A 26,916-nucleotide genomic window follows, 5' to 3' on the forward strand; every position below is an offset into this window, starting at 1 on the left:
ATCAGATCCTTTCCCTCTCCGGGAAACAAAAATGTATAGAGGAGGAGACGAGAGAGAGAGAGAGAGAGAGAGAGAGAGAGAGAGAGAGAGAGAGAGAGAGATTGAAATAAAAGGGTTGAAAGGGAGGGAGGCGGACAGAAGAGGGGCGGAGAGGCGGGGCCTGGGGTTTTGGTCACGGTCCCGTGTGGGAATATTTAATAACAAACATTAAAAATACCACAGAAATCCTTCACCACATTCCCACGGTCTGAAACGACTACAGCAGATACACGCGCAGCACACGCACGCACGCACGCATGCACACACGCACACACACACACACGCTTGCACAGCACACACATAAACACAGTAAAATCCTAGGTCCGTTTTTATTCTGTTATAGAGTTAAACAAACACTCAGGATTTGACCGCGCACACAGAAACACACCACACACACACACACGCACGCACACGCACGCGCGCGCACACGCGCGTGCACACACACACAGAGTAAATATATACAACATTAAGCAGCATGCATGCATGGCATAGTTAGTGATAAGTTACACAATAGCTGTGCTGTCAAACACATGTACACAAGACATAAACCATTCAACACATGGACAATGTCAACACTGCACGTGCGCGCGCACACGCACGCACGCACGCGCACGCACACGCACACACACACACACACACACACACACACACGCACACACACACACACACACACACAGGAACAAGGAGAGGGGGGGGTGGTGACAGAGGGCTGCCCTGGAGTAGGAAACTAACGCTCCACTTCTTTCCGCTGTAGAAACAATGTCCCTCAAGAGGAGTGTGTGTGCGTGTGCGTGTGCGTGTGTGCGCGTGTGTGTGCGTGTGCGTGTGCGCGTGCGCGTGCGTGCGTGTGTGTGCGCGTGTGTGTGTGTTTGTGTGTGCGGCATGCATTCGTGATGGCCCACACGGCACCCCATAGGAGAGAAAGAGAGAGTTTTGTATGAGGCACACAGACCCATGCACACACACACACACACACATGCAAGCACGCACGCACGCACGTACACACGCACACATGCCTGTACACACGCACACAAACCATGGTGTGGCCATGGTTGTACTAATAACTGCAGTAATAATAGCAGTTTAATAGGTGATAATCATTGATAGGGGCATGATCCCCAAAAACCACATACGGAAATGGATGTGTGTGTACTGTGTGTGTGTGTGTGTGTGTGTGTGTGTGTGTGTGTGTGTGTGTGTGCGTGTGTGTGCATGTGTGTGCGCGCGCGTGTGTTCGTCATGTCGCCAGTGGCTTTATGACCTCGTCTCGTGGATTAGTAATTCCAGCCAGGGATTCCATTCCTCCCTCTTTCACATGTGCGTCAGCACTGTTACCACAACCCCCCCTCCCCCCCCCACAGCAGGCTATTCTGACCACAGTCATGAACACCCACCCACCCACTCACTCGCAACTGAGACCCCCACGCACACTCACACACACACAAAAAATAACAACCTTACAAAATATGTACAGTAGTATAACAGAATGTTATGCTCCACCGTACGGCGGTGTTGCGTGAAAATAACCGATACACAAGCTCACAGCGGCCATTGTGAGCTTGTATATCACCTATTTTTGGCGAGTTACATAAATCGGGCTCTGCGGGTCTCTCTAGGGTCGTGACACACACATTCATTAGATAGGGTTGTTTTCTCCCATTTTTTCGCTATCTTCTTCCCTCCCTTCTTAGTAACGCACCCCCCTCTCTCCCTCTCCCCCCCCCTCTCTCTCCCTCCCCCCCCCCCCCCCCTCTCTCTCTCTCTCTCCCCCCCTTCCCTCCAGAGCTCATGCCAAGTGGACCCTCCCTTTTTCCTGAGTCTAGAGGCCAGAGACGAACCTCCTCAACTGGGTCATGGCACAACGTCTCGCTCCCTCCCTAACACAACTGGAGCATTACACATACCATATAAAGCACTGTAGTTCATTTTGTATTTTTCACTAGTTTTTAGTTTTTTCAATGCATTTTTTGTAATTTTGGTTTAGTTTAATTTCAGTCAGCTCCTCACAGAATAGGCTTTATTTTCTTTCTTTTTTAAAAAAATATATTTTTGGGGCCGTTTCTGCTTTTCTAGATTATACTAGAGATGGGACAGTTATAAGGCCTGACATCGAAATAAAATAAAAAGTCTTCTGAATATATTCAAAGATTTGTGCCGCATTCACGATTTTTCAAAAATAGCAGACCTACAATGAGCTTGTAGATCTGCTATTTTTCAATAGCTAAAGTATAACATATTGCTTAGTTAACACTAGCATGTCTGAATTAAAATCACTACTACTATGACGGCTAACGGTCAGGCTGACCGGTGTTTTTCGTGCAATTCCATTGGCCACTCTCTCCCTGCATCTCTTCACACCTCTCCCCCCGTGGCGGGGGGTTGACGACTTGCCATTGTCTTCTAAATGTCACATTCCAACTAATTCAAGGCAGCGTTTCAACTCGACAGGACAACTCAAAGTTATTTTTCAACATGTATTTATTTAGCTATGCTCAATAGATAGGTGGAAACAATACGCCAGTCAGTCAACACACCATATTTCACCATATTTTTGATGCGCTGATATATGAAATGAATATGCGCGACAGCTGTGCGTGCGTGCGTGCAAATCAGAAAAGTTTAGGCTACAGACAAAGGAGTTGGGAGTTTGGGAGCGGCCGGCTAGCCACATATTAGCCTATATATATTTTAAAAATACCCAGCATAATTGTTGGGAAGGCTAAGCCTGGCCTAGCCGCCGCCTATGATCGATGTCATTTATATATATTTGATTTATTGTGCCAGCAGAGAGATCCGTAGCAGCAGCACGGTTTATATATACACCATAGGATAGATCAAGTCATGTGACGCATCACCGCCACAAATAGTGCTACAGCGTTATCTAAAATGCACTTCCGCATACCTCACCGTCAGTTACTTGGATATTTTCTCCCTCTCCACGAGAGAGGGAGGGAGAGAGAAAAAAGAGAGCCGTGATGCGTGGAAATCAGTTCCACTGGTCGCGTGCAGAAAAGTTATTTTCTTTTTCATTTCAGTTTACCAAACTATAATTATAGTGATCAGATGCGCTGATATATGAAATGAATATGCGCGACATAGTCACAATGCTATAAACTTTATTATTCCAACATAATTATGCTAAAGATGGTGTGTATAGTCAACATATTTCTTTTTCCGTTTCGAGAAATAAAGTCAGACATCGTTATTTCTGCAAACCGCATATAAGAAATATAACATCTAAAACAACATTTAGTTTATGTAAGTTTGTAATGTAAGTTTGCCTACATGTGGACTTCCACATGTAGGTTGGAATGCAAATGACACATTAGCTTGAACAATGCCCGTCTCCAGCCGGGAGGAAGGTGTGAACAGCACGGCTTGTGGGGGAGAAAGGGTGAGGGCTCTAAGAGCGGTCCCACGGACCGCAAAAGAGCAGACATTTTAGTAGAATTATGTCTAAAATCATATTTCCAAAACGTTTCAGATGAAAAAAAAAACAGAGATGGTTTGAACATTTAGAAAAAGTCATGCAAGGGGAACTTTCTCAGGACTTCATGGGCAAAGAAAATCCACTTCAAAATCGGTCAGCCTGACCGCTCCGACGCGCTAGTGTTAAAACACCAAAAGGGGTTCCCGCCCAGAATGGGTTAACAGGGGGAGAGAGATGGGGGGAGACATGCAGAAAAGACTGTCATGATCGGGACTCGAATCCGCAAGGCCGGTGTTGTTCCGGGCCCCAGAATAGTTTTTTTTAATTTAATTAAGTTTTTTTTTAAATATTTATTTTTAGCTATAGTTTCACAACGCATCACGACGCAACGCAGCTTGTATATTCTGTTCTATTTTTAAACGTTTGTTAAGGTATAAGGTTAATATTGTAACACATTGTAACACATTATATTGTGTCTGCTACTTTTGTATTCATGTACATTGCCTGGGGCTTAATGGGGATACATAAACTTCTTGTTTAGGGCCCCCAAAAACCTGGGGCCGGCACTGGTGAGTCAAAAATAGATATACAAGCTCATAGCACGTCACTTCTCGCATCAAGCTTGTATATCTGCTATTTTTTGTCAGGAACTGATGTTGTACAGTAGGACCCAAGTGCAGGAGATGAGGATCACAATCTACAAACTAGTTGGAACAATGCAGATAAACAATAACTTGATTTTACTTGTTGGAACAATGCAGATAAACAAACACTGAACTCATAATACAAGTAAGACGCGCGGACGCGGGAAGCGAACGCAGCTCGTAAATTGCAATAACAACAATTAGAATAAATTACGTACTTTAAGGTTTTTTTTAAGTTCTCTTTTTTAAGAGAACTGTAGAGCGTGTTACCGAGGCGGACCAAATCACCCAAATCACTGAATGCTCCTTTAACATATAACTTGGTTAATGCTTCATACAAAAAGTATACAGCTGCCAGACAACCCATATTTGGAATTGATACTTAAGTATCAATTGAAGTTTTTTTCATGTATGTTTTATTTTTTACTGTAGCTAGCTATACTGATGAGAACTATATGCATTGCTGTGTGATAGGTAGGTAACCACGGGACTTTGTACTGTTGTTTCTGTAAGATACACCATGTGAAAAGCCGCCGCTATGTTTTGTTTAGAGACGGCGGGAGGGCGTTTGGCGACGGGTGAGGAAGACTACAGTGTGGAGTTTCATTCTACGCGTTGAACTGCGTGCAGTCGCTGTTTGAGATGGCGGTGGGAGAGATGATTTGTGGTACTGCTATCATTGGTTGAAATCTTTTTTTAAGCATATACCTTACTTACACCAGTGGTTCTCAGCCTATTTTATCCCTGGACCACTAGCATATTATTTCAAACAATCCTCAAAGGCCACCCCACGTCTTCACAGCAACACGCACGCACGCCGTGCATACTGTACATAACACAGTCCTTTCTATTTAATTAAAAAGCAGGATTGATTCTTAGTTTGCTGGCACGTTTCTGAGCTCGTAGGTATCCAGGACGACGCCCAGCAGGCTGTGCAGGGACGGTCTGCAAACAGTGGAACAGTGGATCATTACTGCACTCATTTAATTCTTCCAGTCGATAAACATGCCACTGATCAAGACACACGCTGTTAACATCGCTCCCATGGAGCTGCTTATCCTGCAGGTTCCAGATGTGAAGGAATGTCACTTTGAGCTTAAGGAGTTTAAGGAGTTTAAGAAAAAAGGAGCGAAGAGTATTCTTTCTATTCCCTGGGAAAATGGAGCACATTCATTAGGCAAAGATGACAAGTTATCAGTGAATTATTAGATTAGGAGCACATTAAGTCGTGAAAAATCACACATATATATAAATATAAAAGCAATAAAGTGAGCAGTCACTTCTTCTCCATTTTGTCTGCCAGAACAGCTGTGTGACTTGGCCAAGGCAGTGAGAAACTGTTATTCACTAGACTAGCAGGATAATCCGTACGTCACAGCTGGTTGACCTTGAATCTCCAACAACTAGGGCTGCAACTAAGTAGAGATTATAGCCACTATTCATACTTTTGAATAAACGAGAAGCACATTTTGTGGGGAATATTTTGTATTTATTCTAGATCAATTAAACACAAAACAATCAAATTGATTATGGTCAACACAAGTGTTGTGATTGGTCGGAAAATATCGTATCCGGGGAAATACATCTGCCGGATGTTCCGGCCCTACACTTCCGGCCCTACACTTCCGGCTATGCACTCTGCCTTTGGTTGTGACTAGGCTTTTCTCTTGGCAGACCGAGGCGAGGCTAGTGTTTCATAATGTCCATATGGAGATCATTGTATCCTCCACACAACAAAGTAGGTTGATCTTCCCTCTCTGAGAGCAGAACTAGGCACTGGTATCAGTTTATTTTAAGGCTATTGATGGGAAGTTACCACCATATGTACGTCACATTGTTGTTAGAGTGGGAAAAGGCACGTACCAAACCCGCTGAAACGACTGGCTTACACTCCAGGTTCCACTAAAAACTGCTTTCTGCTATCATGCTCCAATTTAATGGAACAATCTACAACTCACGCTAAAACTTAATGCTCCAATATCCTATGGACAATTTGATAACCTGCTCTTAAATCTCCCTACCTCACTAACTGTTTTTAACTCATTAGTTTTCTGTCTTGATTGTCTTGTCTCTGTGTTTTATATCTGTATGTCTTAATTGTTAGTGTTTGTGTGTGTGTAATCTCGACAGCATTGCAAATGAGGGTAAACCTAAATGCTTTTTTGGAGAATACGGTTTCAATGAATATGAAACTCTCTCCCATGAAAACAAAACTGGAGCAGTTTGGTCAGTCTCCTCTTCCCAAGTGATTGAGTAAACTTGGGCTATGTGTACCTACAGTATATCTTGAAGCAGTTTGAGTATATTCAAACCATTTCAAAACAATCTCTCAATGGCATTTCAGTTCAAAAGAAAAATATACAGTATATAATAATCCTATTATTTGTTATGGTCAGGCAGTGGACACTGACAAGGCTGAAATGCCAGTGCTAACAGCTAACAGCTGTATTCCCACTGGACAAGTCTGTTGACCTGGACATGTTAGACTGATCTTTCACAATGGGGAAGGTAGTACTCAGTCTGGCCAATAGGGGAAGGTAGTACTCAGTCTGGCCAATAGGGGAAGGTAGTACTCAGTCTGGCCAATATATCACACATATCACCCCTGAGCCAAGAGGTAGAGCAGGTCGTCCAATGATCCAATGATCGGTGGTTCGAATCCCGGCTCCTCCTGGCTACATGTCAAAGTGTCCTTGGGCAAGACACTGAACCCCAAATTGCTCCCGATGTGCCTGGCTGGTACCTTGCATGGCTTCCGCCGCAATCGGTGTATGAATGTGTGTGTGAATGGGTGAATGTAATGCACAATCTATGTAAAGCGCCTTGGATAAAGGTGCTATATAAATGCACATTTACCATTTATTGTTGAGCAGTGTTAACCACTTCAATGTGTGGCTTTATGTGTATAACATTGTCTATTTATTATTCCCTCTGCAAGACAGTGCCCAATTGTAATGTCTATTTATCTCCCTCCCCCGTGACATCATAAAACATCTTGAGAAAAGGAACCGCTCACTTCACATAAGTGTGATTCTTTTCCATTGCATGGGTATCGGCATTTATGCAGATATGTCACTTTAAACCTGGCGTCCCTATTTTTGTCATAAATTAAAAAATTGTTCTAAAAAAGAAACTTTTGTAATCAAATTTCAAATTGATTAGATTGCACATTTACACATCTGTGGTATTGGACTATTGGGCGCAACAATCGGCATCAGACCCAAAAATCTATATTATTGAGGAGCACTAGCTATAGTGTTAAATGTTTGTGTTGTCTGAACACAATCATTAAATGCCATTGACAATACATGGAGAATTTACGTCATTCAGTATGTGTCTGAACAAATCGGCATATAGTATGTATGTCGGTGGGACCCCTTGGCCAATAAGGGACCACCATTCTTGATGATGACGATGATGTACGATGATTAGAATGCCTGTCACTTCACACAGGTGTGATTTATTGTTGGTATTGGTCGGGCTGTGGATGAAGCACTCCCATTGGTCGGGCTGTGGATGAAGCACTCCCAGCAAGAATGTCCTCCTTGTACGTCGGTGAAAGTTCTATTTAATGTTGAACAGGTGACATGCGAGACTGATGGTTCTATTCAATGTTGAACGGGTGACACGCGAGACTGATCTGGTTCTATTCAATGTTGAACAGGTGACATGCGAGACTGATGGTTCTATTCAATGTTGAACAGGTGACATGCGAGACTGATCTGGTTCTATTCAATGTTGAACGGGTGACATGCGGGACTGATCTGGTTCTATTCAATGTTGAACGGGTGACACGCGAGACTGATCTGGTTCTATTCAATGTTGAACGGGTGACATGCGGGACTGATCTGGTTCTATTCAATGTTGAACGGGTGACACGCGAGACTGATCTCTCACGACAGGGAGGAAGTACGGGTGGTCCAGGGCCTCGCGGGCAGTCAGTCGGGCCTGGTGGTCGTAACAGAGCATCTTGTCCAGGAAGTCCAGAGCCTCAGGGCTCACCAGGTGCTGGTTCTTGCTGTTGACGAAGCGCTCCCACCTCACGCGGGAATGTCTCCCCAGGATGTCGCTGAAGCGAGGCTCGAGCTCAATGTTGTACTTGTCGATGTAGTCGTACAGGTCCTCGGTCCCGAGGACCTTGGCTATTCTCACCAGCTGGTCGTAGTTGTCGTGACCCTGGAAGAAAGGCTCCTTCCTGAAGATCATGCTGGCCAGCATGCAGCCCAAACTCCACATGTCAAAGCTGTAGTCGTACATCTGATAGTCCAGCAGGAGCTCCGGGCCTTTGAAGTAGCGCGACGACACCCTGACGTTGTACTCCTGCCCCGGGTGGTAGAACTCGGCCAGACCCCAGTCGATGAGGCACAGCTTGCGGCGTTGGTGGTCGATCATCACGTTGTGTGGCTTCACGTCGCGGTGCATGATGCCCATGCTGTGGCAGTAGTCCAGGGCCCGGAGGATCTCGTACATGTAGAACCGGATGTCGTAGTCGGCCAGCGTCGGGTACAGCTGCTTAAAGTCTGTGTTGTTAACGAGCTCAAAGACCAGGGCGGGCGTTCCCGACACGGGGTCTTTGACGATATCCAGCAGAGAGACGATGTTGGGCCCTCCGCGCAGGTTCTCCAAGATCTTGATCTCCTTCTTGATTTTGTCTTTGGCCACCGGCTTGAGTATCTTCACCGCCACGTGGTCATTGTTGCTGGTGTTGACCGCCTCAAAGACCTCGCTGTATTTCCCGCGGCCCAGCTTCTTGACCAGCTGAAAGTCGTCCTGATTCCTCCATTGGACCGAATGGGACTCGTAGTCCCAGTATTCCCTGGGCCGGTGTGTGTTGACCTCGGTGTACATGCGGGCCCGGCTTGGCGCCGGTCTTGACATGTCCGACAGCTTAACGGGCGGGGGTGGTGGGGAATCCGCTAAGGATGAATGGAAGGTGGGGCGGGAGGGAGGACAAGCAGGTTGGGGGGAGGGTTTTTTGTTCCAAACAGGGCCGGGGGTATGGGGGACTTTGGCCAATTCAATTATTCAAAGTGATTCTCATGAAGCTGAGATTTAAAATCTTGGAGACACTCTTCCCTCCCCGCATCGCAGGCATGTGTTGTCTGCTGTCGTAGAGACAATATGGTGGAGCGTTGCCGTACACATTAATCAGAGAGTCCTTGGAGGCCAGTCAATGATGTCAGTGTTATGGCGTCAGATAGTGCCGTATTTGGGCATGTGAGACAGACATTTTAGACATAGACATTTATGACACGTCCAAAACAGGGCCGAATTTTGGTCCAAAAAGTCAAACGGATCATGTAAATAACGTTTTGTTTTTCCCTGCCTTTTACTGATCTTGTGTTATCTTGATTTGTTTAATGTTTGGGTATTTCTTGTTTATTGCGTTCATTATGATAGATCATGTCACTTATTTGTTTTTCTATTTTTCTATTGTGAATTTTCTTGTTATTATTCCTGTGCAGCACGTTGTGGCTCATGCCTAGGAAGGTGCTATATAAATAAAGTTATTATTATTATTATTATGTATGGCACTATGGGGCTTGACTACAAGGATAGTTTTCTAAACAGATACTTCCGATCTCCGTCTCCCATTGGACATGGGAGTGCATTCCCGATCAGCAGAAGATTTGAGCTGTCAAAAAACCTTTTCGTTACTAAAGTCAAGTCATATACATGTAGAAACTGGACCCCCAGTTCTGGAAGGCAATTTATTCTATGTGGGCGAGTGACGGAACTGCCCTGAGCTACATTGATGGGGGAGGTCACACATACCTGTACGGCTAATCCAAAATCATCGTAGGCCTATCTAAGTAAGTAGCCTTGCCGAGCCATGAGGCCCATAGGGCAGGAGCCTATCTCCTGTTGTAGCGTGAGGCAGCTTGATGTACAAGTAGTAGTACACGCCCTGGACATGACGCTAGTATGTCGCAGGGACTTACCCCCAATCCAACCCTTGATGCCGAGTGTCAAGCAAGGAGGCACTGGGTCCCAGTTTTAGAGTCTTTGGTATAACCCAGCCAGGGATCGAACCCCAACCTCCCAGTCTCAGGGCGGACACTCTAACCACAAGGCCACTGAGCTGGTTAGGCCTATCTGGCAGACAATAAACCATGGATGCCAGGAGACACCTTTGAACCTGGTGAAGTGGAGTAGTTGTTGCATCTCCGCATGCCATATAGTCTGGAACTACACGGTACACCTCCCAAAATCCAAGTAAGGAAGCTGCCATGTTAGTTCACGAAAATATATTTTAAAACATATTTTATCATTTTATTTTTTTAATTTCCATTTCTGCTAAAGCAGCAAGCTGCAGCAATGCAATGCTTAGATGATCTCGATTTGTATTAGGATACATTTGCGTGACTGCAAAGACGAAACGGAAGTGGGGAGGAGGCTTCACTTCCGCTTTATCGCTTGTTCATGATCAGAGCTTCCGTTCTCCAGACTGTATGACGGAAGCATTTGGAAATTGTGAGAGGCCACAGTCTGGCAACGTGAGACTAGACCAGTTAACCAATCATAACCAAACCAATATTGTTTGCATGCTCATGCTCAGTAAAACAACAACAATGGGCATGCTGAATAGAACATCGCTTCCTCATACGTTTTACATACAAGATTTATCTTCTTCCTGCTCCTTTTCTTTTCTGTATGGAATATGTAAAAAATAGTACAAAGTACAAAGTAAAAATGTATATGATCATGTAAATCCATAACTGAAATGAAATAAATAAATATGAAATGAAATGAAATGAACATACTGTAGTTACAAGGTTACACTGAAACTGATCGAATTGTTGTGACCAAAAATGACATTTTTGTGTGGATAAGGAGCCCCAAATGTACTGTAGAGGATTTTTTTTAAAATTTGCTTAAAGGAGAATTCCATGCTAGAAGGCTTTTTTTTTTTTTTTTTTACCTTTCTTACCTTTCTTTGTAGTCGTTACGTCCCCACCAAAGAGGTCCAGGTGTTTTTTTGTGCAAAAACTCCTTCTTGGCTATTTCCCCTACCATAAGCCCTCAATGAATTGCATTTAATTGAATGGGAATTGAATGGGGCTATGGGGTGTTGTGCTAATTCGCTTATTTCCATCAAACTAAGTAGTAAAGTGTGCCGCTTGGGATATTATTTACATTATGAAGAGAGGATAATAATTTTGAGCGATGGAAATAAGCGAATTAGCAAGTGCAAGTGTGGAGACAGACAGACAGACAGACAGACAGACAGACAGACAGACAGAGTCCTGGACTTTATAGATAGATGACACAGCAGGCTAATTCTTAAAAGCAAACGTAATGGTTGATTTACCCTTATGTTCCAGCAGGAAGGTGCATCTGAAGATGTCTGTATGAGCAGATCAGGATATGATGACTACATCAAATGCATTCTACTAATGTCTGCATACTGCATGTGTATGTGAGAAATAATGTGTGTCTTTGTGTGTCTTTGTGTGTCAGAACCATTTCCCAAAAGTGTAGCACGTAGTAAGTGTGCAGGAATGTGAATGCAGTGGCATTATGTGGCAAAGTTATTATGGAGACCACAATGACTCCAATAGACTGGAAGTGTTGCTGCTTATTGTTCCCTGCTTTTATGTTTTTGTTTTATTTCCAGCTGGAGACATCCTCCAGAGATTCATTCAAATTAATAGCAGTTTTAGATAAGTTATAGTTGCTTCCTGGAACAATATTGAATATTGTTGCTGTCAGGCAGAAAACCGTATGTCCATATTTAGAGTTTTCATGTTTTCTTGATGCCCTACTTCATCATACAAGAGTATCACTCAAAAATCGAGAAAATAGGCGATCTACATGCTCACAACGGGACGCAATGTGACGTCTTGTGAGATTGAACTTGAAGCTCGCCTATTTTCACAATTTATAATAATATAAAGGAACGGTTTTGCACCCGACAGCGACGATATATAACCTTATTAAGAAGTGACGGGCGGGAACCCCTTTTGGTGTTAGCACTATGTTATGCTTTAGCTATTGAAAAATAGCAGATCTACAAGCTCATAGCGCGCCACCGAGTGGCGCGCTATGAGCTTGTAGATCTGCTATTTTTGAAAAATCGAAGAACGACTGACATAGAAACATAGCTTTTTCAGAAAACTGTCAGGATGTAGAAGACATTTTTAGAATCTGATCTCAGGTCAAAATGGCTTAATAACATTATAGGTGTTCTCTCTCTGACATTCTCACTACACATCTATTTCTGTCACGTCCATTGTCTTTGGTACCATGGATGAAAGGTTGAAAGTTACTGCTCACCTTGACTCCCTGTCTTTGAAGACTTTAGCGGCAAAGCCAGAAGTCTTCGTGTAGTCATGAATTCAGATCAAAATTTGAATAATCGCATCAACAAAGTCAGACTATACTGCAATGGACATCATTCTGAGCAGAGCCGAACACATCACATCACATCACATCACATCACATCACATCACATCACATCAATTCTCAGATATTTGCACTGGAGGGCCCAGGCACGGTGGCGCAGATAAAGTTTACCTTCAGAAAGAGACTGAAAATACTGTATAAAGTAAGCATAATGTGCTCTGTGCCTCCATATTGGACAGTGAACATACGCTACTGTGTTTATCGGGGCGACTGTGGCTCAAGAGGTAGAGCAGGTCGTCCAATGATCCATGGGTTGGCTGTTTGAATCCCGGCTCCTCCTGGCTACATGTCGAAGTGTCCTTGGCAAGACACTGAACCCCAAATTGCTCCCGATGTGCTTGCATGGCCTTGCATGGCTTCCGCCGCAATCGGTGTATGAATGTGTGTGTGAATGGGTGAATGTAATGCACAATCTATGTAAAGCGCCTTGGATAAAGGCGCTATATAAATGCACCATTTATGTATGTACCATTTATAATATTTCCATCTTGTGGAGGACTATAGACAGAGGTCAGTTACTTGCACGTTTGGCGAAAGCTATTCAGGGATCCTAAATAGATCAGAACTAAAATCCATCCTTCCTGCATGCCTCACCAATTGCTTCTTCTCACTATACTAACCCCTCTATTCCTTTCTGTGCCAGGAAGCTCCATGTGCTGCTGGCTCACATGTTGGATGTTATCAACTGCTCTCTAACTTAATAAAACTATTAAGCCAAATGTTTTGTAATTTTCTCCCAGTTTAGTCACCAAACCAACCCCTACTGTTGGCCTGTGGAGGATGAACACATGTCTCCTCTGATGCACATGCATGGAATCACCTGACAGTGAGGAGTTTAAAGATGGTGCATTTATATAGCGCCTTTATCCAAGGCGCTTTACAGAGACTGTGCATTACATTCACCCATTCACACACACATTCATACACCGATGGCAGCGGAAACCATGCAAGGCACCAACCAGCACATCGGGAGCAATTAGGGGTTCAGTGTCTTGCTCAAGGACACTTCGACAGTAACTCTGGGGGAGCCCGGGTTCGAACTGGCAACCTTGCGGTTTCCATCCAGGCACTCTACCCCTGAGCCACCGCCGACCCTAGTTTCACAGGGGGACGTTCTGTATGTGTGGACGTTCATGCCAGTGTTGATTTGGACAGCAAATGTTGGTTTAGTTTAGTCATAGAATACAATTTCATTTAGTTTTAGTCATATTTTAGTCAGCTGAAAAGTTGTAGTTTTAGTCGACTAAATATCACAAGATTTTAGTCGACTGAATGTACAGTTGATTATGGCAACAGAAATGTATTTTTGGAGGCCTTTATGGCTGTCACGGTGTGGACACGGAGGTGTAGGAGGACTCAAATGCAGAACGACCAGGCATAGGCAGAGTTTATTCTCAAAACCCAGCTGGGAAAATAACAAGGCGCTTCAAAACATACTCTCTCGCCATGCCTCCTTCGGCCTGGTGGAGACAATGATGAACTGACAAGGAATGAACACACTGGGGCATATACAGTATATAGACACAGTCTAACTAGAAACAGACAATCAACACTGGGATAGGTTAACAGGCAAACAGAGCACAGGTGACTTTAGGGTTACGATAATACAGGGATGTGAGACAAGGCAACAGCAAACAAGGCACTGAAGGCAGACAGGAAAGCATTGAACATTACTACAAAATAAGATGGAAAACAACAAACTACCAGAATAACAACACTGAAACGGAACGAGAATATACAAGTAAAAGTCAAAAAACTAATAAACACATATAGGCCTACTGTAATACAAAGTCCAAGGGCAGAGGAGCGGACCGTGACAATGGCATCATTCATAATAGCTTGTAGATCTGCTATTTTCAGAGTACAACGCCTGAGCGCAGACAAACAACATTACTTGTCTTTTAGTTCTACTGGATCTCAGTCTTCTCCACTTAGTCTAGTTTTTATTTGTTGACAAAATTGTCAATATATCTTAATTCTCATCATACATTCGTTTTTTATTTAGTTTCCGTCAAGTGATAGTTTTACTCTTGTTCACCTGATTTATTTCTTTTGTGTTTTTGTTGTTGAATTGTTTATTCCCCTTGTTGTGCAGTCTCTGTGTTTTTATTTCTTTATTGCACAGCTGCTCCCTTTGTCAATTTGTAGTCTTTTGTATTGTTCTTATTGAACTTTTAATATGTTTAATGAATGACCTCTGTCCTCTTCCATACAGGAAAGGATTCCAAACAAGCCAGCTGGCTTTAATTCCTTAGCCTGCACAGTATTTGTGTTCATTGATATGTATTGTCTATTTTATTTTTTCACAACTATGTGCTAAATAAATAAACTGCTTTGACCAACCAGTAGGAGTCGCCAGTGCTCTGATAATAAGTGCCCGTCTGTAAAAACAGCCCACTGAGTTGGTTGAGGCCAGAAATAAAAATGTCTGAGTTTCCGAGGCTACTTCTACTCTGGATTTGAACCCATGGTCTCCTGTCAAGTGCTGACATTTTTACCATTGAGCTAATAGAGCGTCGCAGTCCTGCCCCCTTTCATGACGACGCGTCGACGCCAGGCCCAGGAAATGATTCCCAGTGCATTTTTCCCATAGACATTTCAAAAAGTATTTATTTAAAGACGGTTACGCCGCGGACAAAGCCAACTCGAGTCGTGACAACTCATGACAACACAAACAATGTTTTGGACCAAACAAATAATTACAAAGAAGAAAAACAACAAAAAAAAGTGTTGTAACCTGCCGTTTTTTTCTTCTTTCTAATTATTTGTTCGGTTTGTTGTCATGATTTGTCACGACAAGAGTTGGCTTTGTCCGCGGCGTAAACGTCTTTAAATAAATACTTTTTGAAATGTCTATGAGGAAAATGAACAGAGAATAATTTCCTGGGCCCTGCAGGGGCGGGACTCTATAGAAGCTGTCTGCTTGCTCAGGGGATGAATTGAATCTTGACCTTCAAGTCAAAATATGTAAATTAAAACTCTTTCTGTGCCCATAATGTCTTTTATGTCTTTTCTCAAAGTTGTTTTCTGCATGTGTCCATGACGTCTTTATATATTGTTATGCACACAGACTACTAGCCTCGCATCCACGTACCGTATAGGAGGGTGTTGTTTCCCTAGAAGACCATTTGCTCAACAGTGCCACTTTAGGTCACCCAGCGGTATTGCAGGTGTTCATACCCCCAAACGGACAGACATACGGACATAGGGCCAGTCATTGGAGTGGTGTGCACCGCTCGAAAATAAATATCATTTTTATTATCAAGTGGGATAAAACGTCAGATAAAAAATCACATCCGTGTGAACTGAGTGGTGTAAGGTATTATATAGCCTGATCAGCTGTGGTCTGACGTAATGTCTGACGTAATGAAATCACACCCGTGTGAACTGAGTGACCATAGCAACCATGCTCATTTTTTTGGTACGAACAAACACGTGGACACGTAAACTAACAAAGCCAGTTGTTGGAGTGGTTTACACCACTCAAAAGGGGAGATCCGGGCGCTGTGTAGCCCTCCAAATAATAAAATAAAATAAAAATATGCATGTGCGCGTGCGACCTCTATTGGGCGCCGAGAAGCATCAAACCGGCTCCGCACGCACGCACGCGCACACGCACGCACGGGCACGCACAGGCACGCACACACACACACACACACACACACACACACACACACACAGGCCTTGTTTGTTGCTCTGCCAGTGATCTCCCAAACTGGCTATGCATGATTCCTATTAAACCAAATGTAACCACTTAAACCTTCTAGACTTTATAACTGGTCCTGAGTTGGTTCTGTTAATGAGACACCAAATCTATTCGCCAAAAATATCTGATCTACAAGTTCACACGCTAAGGGCTGTGTTTTATGTCTCACAAATAAAAATCCTTAAACCTAAAACTAAAACAAAAAGATTTCCAGGAATATTATTAATGTTATACTTATTTTACAAAAATCCCCAAATATTAGACATAATGTTTTATTAAAATTTTCTTAAAAAACGAATCAGATCCAAACTCATGCTTCCTTCATGCCTGAGTGTCCAAATTGCTCCTTTACACCTGACAGGGGGGAGTTCCCCTCCATCAGGCGCCCCGGCTGGCCAGGGGGAGGCAGTTTAGAGACCAGGACTACTGCATGTTTTTTGTGAGGGTACCTACCCTAGGGGTAGGTAATTTAAGCTGTTTTATTTGTAAGTCCCAGCCACTCCCATCATGTCTCAAGTCTGCACAAAGGTTTGGGTGCGCAGTGCGCACATCCCCGCTTATGGACTAGTAAAAATGATTTACAGTAAGCTTTGGTCATAATGGTCAGTCTAACAGGTGGTTAAAATTATCCAATGATTGCTTCATCATCCATGTGAACATCGTCACATGACTGAAAATGTGTGTTTTGGTGCCCTCTACTGGGTGGAAGATGTTGGCACAGCAATGTGATTTTCAATGTTATTGTCCAATCATTCTATGATTCTATTTATTTTTACAATATTTTATTTTCTACCTGACCAGTAGAAATATTTTTAATGTAAGCCTAAAGTTCCCTCATTGAATTCTTATTCTTTTTTAACTCTGAAAACAGAAGCTTTGCTAACAACATGAACATGCTAGTGCTCTAACACCATGGTTGAATGTGTGACTCCAATATGTCACTACTAGATTTATTCAAACATAAGTTGAACATTACTTATAGTATAAAGGGATAAACTTAAAGCCTACCAGGGAACACCATGGTAGGCTGTGCTGTGATGACATATTATTAATTATTGATTATATATCAACAGCAACATCTAAACTAGCCTATATGAGAGGACATATTAATAATTATATATCATCATCAACAACAACTAAACTACATGAGGACATATTATTGATTATATATCAATAATAATATATATTATATATCAATAACAACTAAAACTACATGAGAGAACATATTGTAGCCTCGGCTGGGAGGCGAATCCCGGACCTAGTAACGCAGCCACCATACACTTCTATGAAAAAGAGGAAATCATCATATATACAGTAACATTTTTGAGTGGTGTAAACCCAGTTCACACGGGTGTGATTTCATTACGTCAGACATTACGTCAGACCCCAGCTGATCAGTCTATATAAGACCTTACACCACTCAGTTCACACGGGTGTGATTTCATTACGTCAGACATTACGTCAGACCACAGCTGATCAGTCTATATAAGACCTTACACCACTCAGTTCACACGGGTGTGATTTCATTACGTCAGACATTACGTCAGACCACAGCTGATCAGTCTATATAAGACCTTACACCACTCAGTTCACACGGGTGTGATTTCATTACGTCAGACATTACGTCAGACCACAGCTGATCAGTCTATATAAGACCTTACACCACTCAGTTCACACGGGTGTGATTTTTTTTTTTTTAAGGGAAAAACATGTAGGGGACGACAACGACACCTAACTTTTTGACAGGGGCCAGTTTAGAATTGCAGTCGTCTACAGTATATAGTGCTCTTTGAGAGAAGTTTTGAAGGAGTCTGTGTTTTACATATTCTGTCATCAAATCAATAATTTTCTGTAGGCCTACTTTGGTGTTTTTAATGGATGAGATTTACTCAAGTCATGAGCCTACACGACTACGGACGGCTGCAATTCCAAACTGGCCCTCTGAGTCCCCCCACCCCACCCCCTTTTCCCCTTGATGTATATGTTTTTTCCCTTGGTGGACTCTGATTGATTGATTGATTGATCAGCAGTATGTAGAATACAGTACATTTCAAAAGAAAGCACAACTCAATACAAGAACTGTTACTGTGGACGACACCATGATAAAGCATTACAGGGTCCACCATAGACAGAGAGAGTACACACAGGCCAAGTAGTAGCCTGACCAATTTGTTTATGTGTGCACTGCAATCCACTGTATAGCCCAGCAGCCTGTGTATTGTAGTCTCTTAACCAATTGCAAGTGTCATTAAAATAGCAGCAGCACAAATTATATATTTATTAGCCATATCCAGGCAGTGGCGTGCAGAGACATTTTGAGGGGCAAGGTGCTCAAGTGGAAAGAAAAGGGCATCTTGTGTGGGAAGAATTGGGTAATTTCCGGTCAACCCTCCCCCCCAATTTCAGGTCTAGTCAGTACCCACTCTTCTGGTTTCAATTCACATTTACATACTAGCCTAAGACCGTGGTTCCCAAAGTGGGGTCCGGGGATGATAGTTTGGAACCAAATGGACCCTTATGGGTCTGTAACTCTGAGAGTGCGGGTCCATTTGGTTCCATTTGTATACTCTCAGAGTTAAATTAACTTTGATTTTACAATATAAATTGGGGGTCCCAGAGGTAGAAATGCCATTAAATGGGGGTCCGTAGACTAATGCATGACAAACTGGGGGTCCTTGAAATTAAACGGGTTGAGAATCACTGCTAGAGCCTTAAAGAAATCTTCTCTTATGGGGGTCCATGGCATTATGTTTTCAAATGGGGGTCCGCAGGTTCATTAGTGTCAATTTGGGGGTCCTTGACATGGAAAAGTTTGGGAACCACTGCTCTAGAGTTGCTTGATGAACAAGAAACTGTGTCCCTGTCAGGACTAACTGGCACATGACAGCACAGTCCTCTAGATGTGTCCCTGTCAGGGCTAACTGGCACATGACAGCACAGTCCTCTAGATGTGTCCCTGTCAGGGCCAACTGGCACATGACAGCACAGTCCTCTAGATGTGTCCCTGTCAGGGCCAACTGGCACATGACAGCACAGTCCTCTAGATGTGTCCCTGTCAGGGCTAACTGGCACATGATGACAGCACAGTCCTCTAGATGTGTCCCTGTCAGGACTAACTGGCACATGACAGCACAGTCCTCTAGATGTGTCCCTGTCAGGGCCAACTGGCACATGACAGCACAGTCCTCTAGATGTGTCCCTGTCAGGGCCAACTGGCACATGAAAGCACAGTCCTCTAGATGTGTCCCTGTCAGGGCCAACTGGCACATGACAGCACAGTCCTCTAGATGTGTCCCTGTCAGGGCTAAATGGCACATGACAGCACAGTCCTCTAGATGTGTCCCTGTCAGGGCTAACTGGCACATGACAGCACAGTCCTCTAGATGTGTCCCTGTCAGGGCCAACTGGCACATGACAGCACAGTCCTCTAGATGTGTCCCTGTCAGGGCTAACTGGCACATGACAGCACAGTCCTCTAGATGTGTCCCTGTCAGGGCCAACTGGCACATGACAGCACAGTCCTCTAGATGTGTCCCTGTCAGGGCCAACTGGCACATGACAGCACAGTCCTCTAGATGTGTCCCTGTCAGGGCCAACTGGCACATGACAGCACAGTCCTCTAGATGTGTCCCTGTCAGGGCCAACTGGCACATGACAGCACAGTCCTCTAGATGTGTCCCTGTCAGGGCTAACTGGAACATGATGACAGCACAGTCCTCTAGATGTGTCCCTGTCAGACCTAACTGGCACATGACAGCACAGTCCTCTAGATGTGTCCCTGTCAGGGCTAACTGGCACATGACAGCACAGTCCTCTAGATGTGTCCCTGACTGTCAGGGCTAACTGGCACATGACAGCACAGTCCTCTAGATGTGTCCTAGACCTAGAATGCCTGTGATCATTTAATTAACTTCGTAAATTTTCAGGTATCATAGGCATAGAACGGTCGCTACTGTCCCTGGTTGAATTCAATTGTGTGCGGCCTGAATGTGATAAATGCTCCGTTTGTACTCACCCATTAAATAATTCCAAAAACGTGGAGTGAAATATGGTCCTCTAGTTTTATATCCATGTGAAAGTTCTGGCACAAAACGTGTATTTAGTCAATTATCTCCACTTTTTCAAGAGATGCACACGGACGTCTTTCTCTCCGGGCGAGGGGGGACTGGAATGATCGATGAACTGATTTTAGACGTCATCACCAATTGACAAGGGAAACACAAAAGTTTGGGTCACACAATTGGCAGGTGCCTTGCGATAGGTGCTGGGTAATTAATCACACCACCTGCCAATTGTGTGACCCAAACTTTTGTGTTTCCCTTGTCAATTGGTGATGACGTCTAAAATCAGTTAATCGATCATTCCAGTCCCCCCTCGCCCGGAGAGAAAGACGTCCGTGTGCATCTCTTGAAAAAGTGGAGATAATTGACTAAATACACGTTTTGTGCCAGAACTTTCACATGGATATAAAACTAGAGGACCATATTTCACTCCACGTTTTTGGAATTATTTAATGGGTGAGTACAAACGGAGCATTTATCACATTCAGGCCGCACACAATTGAATTCAACCAGCGACAGTAGCGACCGTTCTATGCCTATGATACATGAAAATTTACGAAGTTAATTAAATGATCACAGGCATTCTAGGTCTAGATGTGTCCCTGTCAGGGCTAACTGGCACATGACAGCAAAGTCCTCTAGATGTGTCCCTGTCAGGGCTAACTGGCACATGACAGCACAGTCCTTTGCAATTTGCAACTCTAGATGTATTATAATGATATGAATCTAGAGTTGCCATATACCATCCATTGACTTTGATCCATTGATCCCCATTCATCCAATTTGCATCTGCGATCTGCTTGTATTAAACGACATTAAACTCACCAACATTGATCTGCTTGTATTAAACGACATTAAACTCACCAACATTGATCTGCTTGTATTAAACGACATTAAACTCACCAACATTGATCTGCTTGTATTAAACGACATTAAACTCACCAACATTGATCTGCTTGTATTAAACGACATTAAACTCACCAACATTGATCTGCTTGTATTAAACGACATTAAACTCACCAACATTGATCTGCTTGTATTAAACGACATTAAACTCACCAACATTGCAGCTGTAGGGAAAGGAAAGCTTGAATATCCACTTTCAAACTGCAAAGCTTTTGTTTCATAAAAATCCACCGAATGTTTTTCCCAATCAGCTCTGCACTTAGTTTTTCTTCTTTTTTAGTTCTATCTCACTACTAGAACTTTCTGACTCTGAGGTAGATAAGATTTGTGGCTGTCAACAGCATCCATTTGTTTTCAATGTTGTGGACCGAACAGGGGGGTTCTCCCGTGGGCCAATCCGGGAGTGTGCCTGAGTGTCCAAGTTGCTCCTTTACGCCTGACAGGGGGAGTTCCCCTCCATCAGGCGCCCCGGCTGGCCAGGGGGAGGCAGTTTAGAGACCAGGACTACTGCATGTTTTTTGTGAGGGTACCTACGGTAATTTAAGCTGTTTTAGTTGTAAATCCCATCATGTCTCAAGTCTGCACAAAGGTTTGGGTGCGCAGTGCGCACATCCCCGCTTATGGACTAGTAAAAATGATTTACAGTAAGCTTTGGTCATAATGGTCAGTCTTGTCCATAACAGGTGGTTAAAATTATCCAATGATTGCTTCATCATCCATGTGAACATCGTCACATGACTGAAAATGTGTGTTTTGGTGCCCTCTACTGGGTGGAAGATGTTGGCACAGCAATGTGATTTTCAATTTTATTGTCCAATCATTCTTTGCATTTATTTTATTTGCTACCTGACCCAGTATCAGAATGTACAATGTCTAAAATGTCTCAAAGAGCTACATTTAGTCAAAGAGAGACATTTCAAACAGAAATGTGTTATTATAATGATAGTACAACTAGATAATGTTTACATTTCACTTTACAGTACACAGTAAAATCAAGTGTCAGTTAAATTCAGGTTCAAAGCTACAGACTGGGACTTTTAATGAGTAAAATGTTATTTTCTTCAATCTGCACGGTGGACTAGCCTATGTCAATACAGTTCTCCGGTGGTCAGATTTATGGGAATCCATGGAAAAATCAACCCACGTTGTGAGCTTGTAGATCGGCTATTTTCACTACTTCTTTAACATTTTGTTTTATAATTCATGGAATTTCTTAGATTTTTCTTTTATTTATTCATGAAATTACTGCTTTTTAAAAAATTCATGATTGTTTTTCAGGAATATTTTCCCCAACAAAATGTAGGAAACAAAAAATAATTACCCATAAATTAGACCCATACAAATTTGTTCGCGACTCACAAATGGGTCCCAACCCACTGTTTGGGAAACAGTGACATCATAGACCCTTTTGCTCATATCTTGCAATATCTCCTTTGGGAAAACTACATGTTGCATGGACAATTTGCACAGTATAATAGTGGTGTGGACCCAGGTTTAAATCCCAGAGAGAACATCAAAGTTTGCTATGAATTGACACACTAGATTTTTTGTCACCTATATCCTCTCGGTTTGGCTCTATAAGGACACTATCACTGCATCCAGACAGTGGAGTCACGAAGATGCCAACAGCCGCGAGCGGCAGGCGTCTCTTCCGGGTTTTTAGACAGCTGGTGGATGGAAATGAAGCTCCGCCCACACGGCAATTTGCAGCGTCGGCAAAGAGTTTCCGGTTTTCTGGCAGACGCTGCAAGTTGCCACATGGGTGGAGCTTAATTTCCATCCACCTAAAAAAGAGACACCTGCCGCTCGTGGCTTTTGGCATCTTCATGACTCCACTGTCTGGAAGCACCCTAGGAGGACCCTTTCGACCTAGTCCTGATTGGCTGGCTCCATGACACCGTGGGCACACTTTAGCGGACAGGCACGGACAAAGGAAGCTGACGCCCGACGTCATTCCGGCTTTTTAGACAGCTGGTGGATGGAAAAGAAGCTCCACCCCCGCGGCTGACTGCCGCGACGGACAGATTCCCGGAAACGCTCTCCTCCGCGGCAGTCAGCCGCGGGGGTGGAGCTTCTTTTCCATCCACCAGCTGTCTAAAAACTCGGAAATGACGTAAAATACAGCTTCTTCTGTCCGCGCATGGAATCTAAAGTGTGCTGAGTCTGACACCGTCTCCACACCATAGCGCAAAACGGTCTTAAGCTGCGCACTTCTTAAGCTGCGCGCAGCTTAAATTCTGAGTTTTTAGACAGCTGGTGGATGGAAAAGAAGCTCCACCTCCGCGGAAGACTTGAGCGGAGGAGAGCGTTTCCGGGAATCTGCCTGTCGCGCAAGTATTCGGCGGACGTGGAGCTTAATTTCCATCCACCAGCTGTCTAAAAACTCAAGCTTTAAGCAGCGCGCAGCCGAGAACGTGCGCAGCTCTTTTGACCGTGTGGCAGCACCTAGTGAGGGTGTTTACACAGAGACGATCCGCAGTCAAACCGCATAACTTTTTTATCCTTTTGCCCTTTCATCTACACACTGCCGACCAAAACGGTGAATGAATCCGTTCATTTTTTAAACCGGGTCCCAGAGTGGATAAATATGAAACCGCAACTTTTGCGCCACATTCTGCATGGGCAGACTTTAGCGGACAGCCGCGGACAGAAGAAGCTGTGTTTTATGTCATTTCCGAGTTTTTAGACAGCTGGTGGATGGAAAAGAAGCTCCACCCCCACGGCTGACTGCCGCGACAGTCAGATTCCCGGAAACGCTCTCCTCCGCGGCAGTCCTTTTCCATCCACCAAGGACAGTCTAAGAAGGACGAGACGCGAAGACCGTACGGGCGACGCCATGTTGCTTATGTTGCTCCATGGAAGGAAAGAAACACGCGCAATGGGCTATATGCAGCCAACACTTCCGCGTTCAGCTTCCTTGGTCTCAACTGCGCATGTTTCTTTCCTTCCATGGAGCACTATAAGCAACATGGCGTCGCCCGTACGGTCTTCGCGTCTCGTCCTTCTTAGACTGTCCTTGCCATCCACCAGCTGTCTAAAAACTCGGAAATTACGTAAAATACAGCTTCTTCTGTCCGCGCATGTAATCTAAAGTGTGCTTAGGCCCTGTGTGGACGTCCGAATCCGCATATTTCCTGAACCGATGACGCAAGAGCCCACATGTGTCTATTCTTAGTTCCATCTCGAAAGTGATGGAAAAAATTGTCTATGAACAGGTTGAAAAGTATCTTGCCACTAATAAATTATTGTACGAGTTCCAATCTGGCTTCAGAACATCCCACTCCACTGACACATGCCTTCTCTATTTGAGCGACCACATTAAAACAAGAGGTGGACGCTGGCAAATACTGCGGCATGGTCATGCTGGACCTCCAAAAGGCTTTTGACACCGTGAACCACTCCATACTGGTTAACAAGCTAAAAGCAATTGGTTTCGATAGCACATCAGTGAGCTGGATGCAATCCTACCTGGAGGGGAGAGAACAGATGGTGGAAGTGAACGGAACACTGTCCCCCCCCCCTCCCAGTGAGCTGTGGCGTTCCACAAGGAAGCATACTAGGGCCTCTACTTTTCCTAATATATGTAAACGACATGACTTCAGCTTGTGACTGCAACTTGTTCCTGTTCGCAGATGACTCAGCACTGCTGGTCTCGGACAGGGACAAACTGCAGGTTGAAAATGCCCTCAGCTCTGAACTCGGTAGAATCTGCACCTGGCTCGCTGATAACAAACTATCTTTACACCTGGGAAAAACTGAATCCATTCTCTTTGGCTCTATTAGTAATCTCAGCAAGGCAAATGGCTTCTTGGTTAGAGTGGGTGACAATGTTATCACACGTAAAGATGAAATTACCTACCTAGGTTCCATCCTGGAGGCTAATCTTTCCGGTGATAAAATGGCCACCAACGTAATCAAAAAAGTAGAACAAGATTCCTCTACAGGATCTCCTCACTGGTCAACAAAAACACCTTGAAGACCTTAACAGGAGCCCTTGTACAGGGTTTCTTTGACTATGCATGCACCTCCTGGTACCACAGCACCTCAAAGGCCCTTAAAACCAGGCTCCAGACTTCCCAAAACAAACTGGTCAGGCTCCTACTTGACCTAGCCCCCCGAACCCACCTCACCCCTGCCCACTTCGACAGGCTGGAATGGCTTAGGGTCGACGACAGAGTACAGCATCTTGCAATGGGTCTGGTCCACAAGATTCGATACACCACCAAGATACCCATGTACCTGTCTAGATACTTCCTTAATGTTAACGAAGTCCACACCCACAACACCAGAGGGAGTGCAACGAACCATGTACAACCCAGATTCGGCACAAACAAGGGACTAAATTCTTTTCGCTCCTATGCCACCAAAATGTGGAACGCCCTACCAACTGTCATTAAGACATGCGAATCCCTTGACTCCTTCAAAACCGCTCTCAAAGGGCACCTACGGATGGCTGCAATTCGAAACTGGCCCCCGTAAAATCTGAATCCCCCCCCACCTCCCCCCCCTTTTTCCCCTCACTGTATATGTTTCTTTTCCCTTTTTACCTCCTTTATGATGAATTCCTGTTCTGTCTATAGAAGTGTCTATTTGTACGTCTCTAAATGTTTTGATGAATTGAACATGGTGGACCCTATTGGAAACAAGTGTAATGCTTAATTGGGTCGTCCACTCACAGTTAACAGCCTTTGTATTGAGTTTGTGCTTGAAATGTACTGTAATTCTGCAAACTGTTAATAAATTCTTCAATCAATCAATCAATCAAGACGCATGCGCCACCCCCGAACAATAATAAACAAAGATGGCAGCACCCAGCGTTGCATTTGTCCTGCAGAAAATAGTTAATAGTTAGTGCTTTTACAGCAAAATGTACTGCTCCTACACACCACCACCGTTGGCAACAAGTGGACATGGGAATAGCATTCTCCTGTCTGTTTTTGTTTACATCGGAGCGGTTGCAGTGTTGCCAGATTGTGTGAGAGAAATAAGCAAACCATGTCTATGAAAACAACCCCAAAAGCGACCAGCTTATTTGAGAATAGCAGTTCTACAAGTTTGCGTCGTGATGCGACGCGTTGTGAGCTTGTTGATCCGATATTTAAAAATATATATCATGGAAAAAACAAATGTGGAATATTTTTTAAACAGAACAACAAACGAACTTCTGATTGACCAGATGACAATAAATATATTTTTTTATTATCTCTTTTCTCTTACTGTAGATAACAAAGTGTTATATTTTTTAATTAGAATACTTTTGTTGTATTTTTATATAGTCCAATCATGTATTTAGGAAAATCTATACAATCATGTCCTAAATGTTTTATTGTAGTCTATCTCTACTGGGGCCTCTACTGTTCCTAATATATGTAAACGACATGACTTCAGCTTGTGACTGCAACTTGTTCCTGTTCGCAGATGACTCAGCACTGCTGGTCTCGGACAGGGACAAACTGCAGGTTGAAAATGCCCTCAGCTCTGAACTCGGTAGAATCTGCACCTGGCTCGCTGATAACAAACTATCTTTACACCTGGGAAAAACTGAATCCATTCTCTTTGGCTCTATTAGTAATCTCAGCAAGGCAAATGGCTTCTTGGTTAGAGTGGGTGACAATGTTATCACACGTAAAGATGAAATTACCTACCTAGGTTCCATCCTGGAGGCTAATCTTTCCGGTGATAAAATGGCCACCAACGTAATCAAAAAGGTCAACCATAGAACAA

General features: G+C 43.8%; 1 protein-coding gene across 1 annotated transcript; it reads right to left on the minus strand.

The window, feature by feature from the left end:
- Positions 1-7,971: 7,971 nt before the first annotated feature.
- LOC306914767 (casein kinase II subunit alpha-like) lies at positions 7,972-8,991 on the minus strand (the record flags this gene model as incomplete). The annotated part of the gene is made up of 1 exon (XM_079491958.1): positions 7,972-8,991. The coding sequence occupies one exon, from the start codon at positions 8,989-8,991 to the stop codon at positions 7,972-7,974; it is 1,020 nt and encodes a 339-aa protein (XP_079348084.1).
- Between the last annotated feature and the right edge of the window lie 17,925 nt (positions 8,992-26,916).

This window comes from Electrona antarctica (genome assembly GCF_951216825.1).
Source record: "Electrona antarctica genome assembly, chromosome: 2".
In the NCBI taxonomy this organism is placed as follows: domain Eukaryota; kingdom Metazoa; phylum Chordata; class Actinopteri; order Myctophiformes; family Myctophidae; genus Electrona; species Electrona antarctica.